Source organism: Ciona intestinalis, unplaced genomic scaffold (genome assembly GCF_000224145.3).
Source record: "Ciona intestinalis unplaced genomic scaffold, KH HT000143.2, whole genome shotgun sequence".
In the NCBI taxonomy this organism is placed as follows: domain Eukaryota; kingdom Metazoa; phylum Chordata; class Ascidiacea; order Phlebobranchia; family Cionidae; genus Ciona; species Ciona intestinalis.
Window position 1 is genome coordinate 43,366 of NW_004190465.2, and position 4,229 is coordinate 47,594.

Here is a 4,229-nt window from a genome sequence, read left to right on the forward strand (position 1 = left end):
TTTTTTAATCAATAGCAAAGTTTTACATTTACTTAAACTAAAATATTTGTAAGAAAGTGGTTGGTGGTATCGAGTTGATATTACTTGAATGTGCCTGCCAAAGCAAACTTTGAAGTCTTTAAATAATAATGTAATTTAGCTACCAATTAAGTCAGTTTAATACAACGGTATTTATTTATTGTTATAAAGTCCATTTACAGGAACTTGGTGAACAGCTAACTACTTTTAATACACCACTGTACCTGGTGTTGTAGTTGGTATAGGTGTTGTTGTTAGTAGGTCAGCTGTTTCTGGAAATAAGGTTAAAAGTTTAATTCGAAATCAAGTATTAAATGTTATACAGATACATCTAAATAACAACTAACCAACAAATGAAGCATTGAAGCCTTTTTTTTGTACTGAACCATCTGAATAGAAATGTAGGTGGAGAACTTGTGCAGTATATGTTTTATGAGAGTAGGAACCCTTTAGTTTCGCAAGTTCATTGTCCTGGCCATCTCTGATCTGGTGAATTAAATTGTTTTAGTATCAATGCATAGCTTTACCATAACTTTTTTTTGCACACGGTATTTATATACACATATGTTTTATACATTGCTGATTGCATATGCAGGACGTACAATATCATGCATTTTCTAAACTTTTGTTTTGGTAATTATGATATAATGCAAAATCCTGATAAGCAAATTTATATCAAAACTATAAAAGAACTGGTTAATACATGATTAAGATGGTGACAATGTGGCAGTAATATCAATTTTATGCATGATCTAATTTAAACAAAACTAAGTTTTAAAGTAATTAAATACTTATTACCACACCTGCAAGTAATCACAGCAACTCTCTGTTAAAAACTCGTGAAGGTTAAATTGAACAAATTTTCCAACAGAAGCGGTCAAAGACCACCGACAGTCTTGGCTATTATCGTAATTAGACGGCCAGTTTGGTGAATTTAATAGTTGCTCTACATCGGTTGCTAGTACCTCAAATCCACAAGATGTCGCTAGAACAAATATTTTGTTTAAATACAGAAAAGTGTCTGTGTAATCATAATTTTTTTAATCAGCAAGAAAGTTTTACATTTACTTAAACTAAAATATTAGTAATGGAGTGGTTGGTGGTATCGAGTTGATATTACTTGAATGTGCCTGCCAAAGCAAACTTGGAAGTCTTTAAATAAAATTGTAATTTTGGTACCAATTAAGTCAGTTTAATACCACGGTATTTTATTTATTGTTATAAAGTCCATTTACAGGAACTTGGTGAACAGCTAACTACTTTTAATACACCACTGTACCTGGTGTTGTAGTTGGTATAGGTGTTGTTGTAGGTAGGTCAGCTGTTTCTGGAAATAAGGTTGAAAGTTTAATTCAAAATCAAGTATTAAATGTTATACAGATACATCTAAATAACAACTAACCAACAAATGAAGCATTAAAGCCTTTTCCTTGTACTGAACCATCTGAATGGAAATGTAGGTGAAGAACTTGTGCAGTATATGTTTTATGAGAGTAGGAACCCTTTAGTTTTGCAAGTTCATTATCCTGGTCATCTTTGATCTGGTGGATTAAGTTTTTAGAGTTCTTGTGAAGGTATAACATTGATGATTTCTTGAACACTATTTTTACAGTTCTATATTTTAGACATCACACCTACTGTTGAAATAGTTGTTTATTACATGGCAAATTATGTAAACTGTTCGTACATAACCTGTTATACCAACAATTGATTAGCTTAAAATACCAGTTTAAATATTTCCACATTAGCAAAAAGTTGTAAACCACATGCTAAATTCTGCATACTTGAAGATAGTCACAACATGCTTCGGTGAAAAATCTGCTGATGGTTAATTTGACATGTAGGTTGCGGGAAGTAGTAGTTAATGTCCATTTGCAATCACTTCTCTCAGGATATTGGTTGGGCCAGTTAGGTGAGTTGAGTCGCCCACTGACAATGGTGGCTGTAGCATTAAATCCACATAAACGTCCTAAAAGAATCACAATTATGAATATGATTGTCTGTTTATTCTTGTGTGGCAGAGCAACTGTCCAAAAGTTATAAGCTACCACAGGTGACCTAACATGCAAAATACGCAGTCCCTTTATGTATATAGTTTTGTTCTTCCCATTTTCTGGTTTCCTATAGGTAACCAGGTATGTACTTTAAAGGTGTGTTTTTTATTGTACATAAAAAATATAAATTTGTAAGATTGTTTAAATATTAAAACCTATTAGGCATGTTCAAGACATCGTGTTTCCTTTTATGAGTGTGAACCAGATCATAGATGCACTGAATCTAATTTTCTTTTTTCTCGCGTAGCCGAAACACATATGGCTAAAATAAGCATAACAGGAAGATGTTTCATTTTAAATGCTCGCTAAAACATTTTGTTTGTAAGTTTAAAAAGTTTGTAAGTTTGAATTATTATTTCAGTATTGTAGTTTAATAAAATAGGCTGAAATACTTGGTACAGTTTCATTTTGTCTTGTAAAACTAGTTTGAGTTTTATGTAAAAGATTGAGATATAAACATAAGAAATAGGCATGGGTTAATATTGCTTTAATTAGGCATAAAAGCATCGTTTTAAAGTTATATATGGAAAAGGTATATTTGGTAAAGAAACTCACACAGCCGATTACCTTTAGTAGGTTAACTACAGGTTGCAGAACACTACATATTATATAAAAATATTTTAATTTTTTGTCCCTTCTTACCCCACATTTTTGGTTTTATTGTCAAAGTTTGAAAGGTTTGCAAATCCCATTATCATTCAAACAATACCAATTTTTACACAATAATAAACTGTAAATAAAATGTTAAAAATTATAGCAGTTTTGCAAGAAAAAGAATCTTTAAACTAGATTTTCAAAATGTTTAATATTTTTTCGGGGTATTTACGTTTATTTCTAACAATAAAATCATTTATGAATTAAAATAAACAAAGATTTTAAACTGTCCCGTCTTATCCTTTGTCGGTAAAATTACACCTGATAAGCAAATCACGGGTATGATAGTACTAGTTCGTGGTATCACATAAAACTGTCAAATATTTTTTGATTTAAAAATATTATGCAATAGCCTATGTGTTTGAGTGTCCCGCTTTACCCCACTCTACTATACAATAACACACTTTTATAACAACATGTTATTAACTAGAGCAGTGGCAAGACACAGAATCTTCAAACTTTATACAGAACACCTCACCTCGAGACTTCATTGACCCAGGAAACAATTGGAATTATATCCCAAAAGTCTTGGGGCAACTTTGCACTGACTGCGCCAAAAGAATGAATGAATGTAAGTTATGTAACTTACCTTATCCTCGCGTGGCCGGAAAACGACAGTCGTTATCACACGGGTTTAACACCTCGTGCCAGCTTACGAGTTACCATCTTTGTTACTTCGTGAGTGAATTTTTTTATTTTTTTTTTTATGTATGGCTAATAATTTGGACAACCCATTAGTGACCATTGGGTTGGAGCAATTGCCGTTAAGTGTCTTAGTCTTACCCAACACATACGCCCAAAATGGTAGCAGCGACGAGCCTTAAACCTATTACCTCCGGGTTACAGGCAGGCGCGCTAACCACTATGCCACGGTGCCGCACGAAGACGCCGCCTCAGACAACATAATCGCCTCAAAGAAACGTTTGATACGGATTAGTAAATTAAAGTTTCCAGTTATTATTTAGAATAGAAGAAAGAATAAAGTATTACCTGTCCCGACTGCATACACATCGTTCACCAGGTAAAGAAACAGTATACAAGATTGTAAACAATTTCGATAGAATGTCATCATCTCAGAAAAACGCAGCACATTAAAATTTAACACAGTTGCAAAATTGTGATTTTACCTGCACTACCAAACACGATATGTGAGTAAGTGTTGCTAAAACGAGTACTTAACTGTAGCGCGAGAAACTGCATTCGTTCCTTCGCTTAAAAAAATCGAAAGTTCCCTCGCGCATTTTTTTTAGCATAACCGTTTCTATAATTCTACAAATAGAGTTTGGGAAACCACGCACGCAAGTATTTACAGTAGTTAAGGAACCATTAATGTTCGTTTGCCAAACTGCAAAACATACACTTGCTTTTTTTAAAATCCATAACGATTCTGCTGTATATAATTCTTCTAAAAGCTTTCGTTTTTTTGTAGAACTTTGTTTTAGTTAAAAATTTGCTCAGCCTCAGAAACCTTTTATTTTGTTTACAAGTCATGCTTTTGTGTTC

The 4,229-nt window shown here is 32.9% G+C and overlaps 1 protein-coding gene across 4 annotated transcripts in view; it reads right to left on the minus strand.

Moving 5' to 3' along the window:
- LOC100180530 (bone morphogenetic protein 1) overlaps positions 1-3,863 on the minus strand; it is a 7,183-nt gene extending 3,320 nt beyond the window's left edge. The window contains exons 1-7 of one of the 4 annotated variants that reach the window (XM_026839036.1): positions 3,717-3,863; positions 1,803-1,987; positions 1,421-1,559; positions 1,318-1,345; positions 822-1,005; positions 366-504; positions 243-290 (exon numbers count right to left, since the gene is read on the minus strand). In XM_026839036.1, coding sequence (XP_026694837.1) covers positions 243-290; positions 366-504; positions 822-1,005; positions 1,318-1,345; positions 1,421-1,559; positions 1,803-1,987; positions 3,717-3,798 — 805 coding nt within the window. In that variant the 5' untranslated portion in view covers positions 3,799-3,863. Of the gene's footprint in view, positions 1-242; positions 291-365; positions 505-821; positions 1,006-1,297; positions 1,346-1,420; positions 1,560-1,802; positions 1,988-2,714; positions 2,737-3,204; positions 3,301-3,716 lie in introns of those variants that run through there. The other 3 variants (XM_002121146.5, XM_026839037.1, XM_026839038.1) reach the window with 3 other exon arrangements.
- Positions 3,864-4,229: the final 366 nt, after the last annotated feature.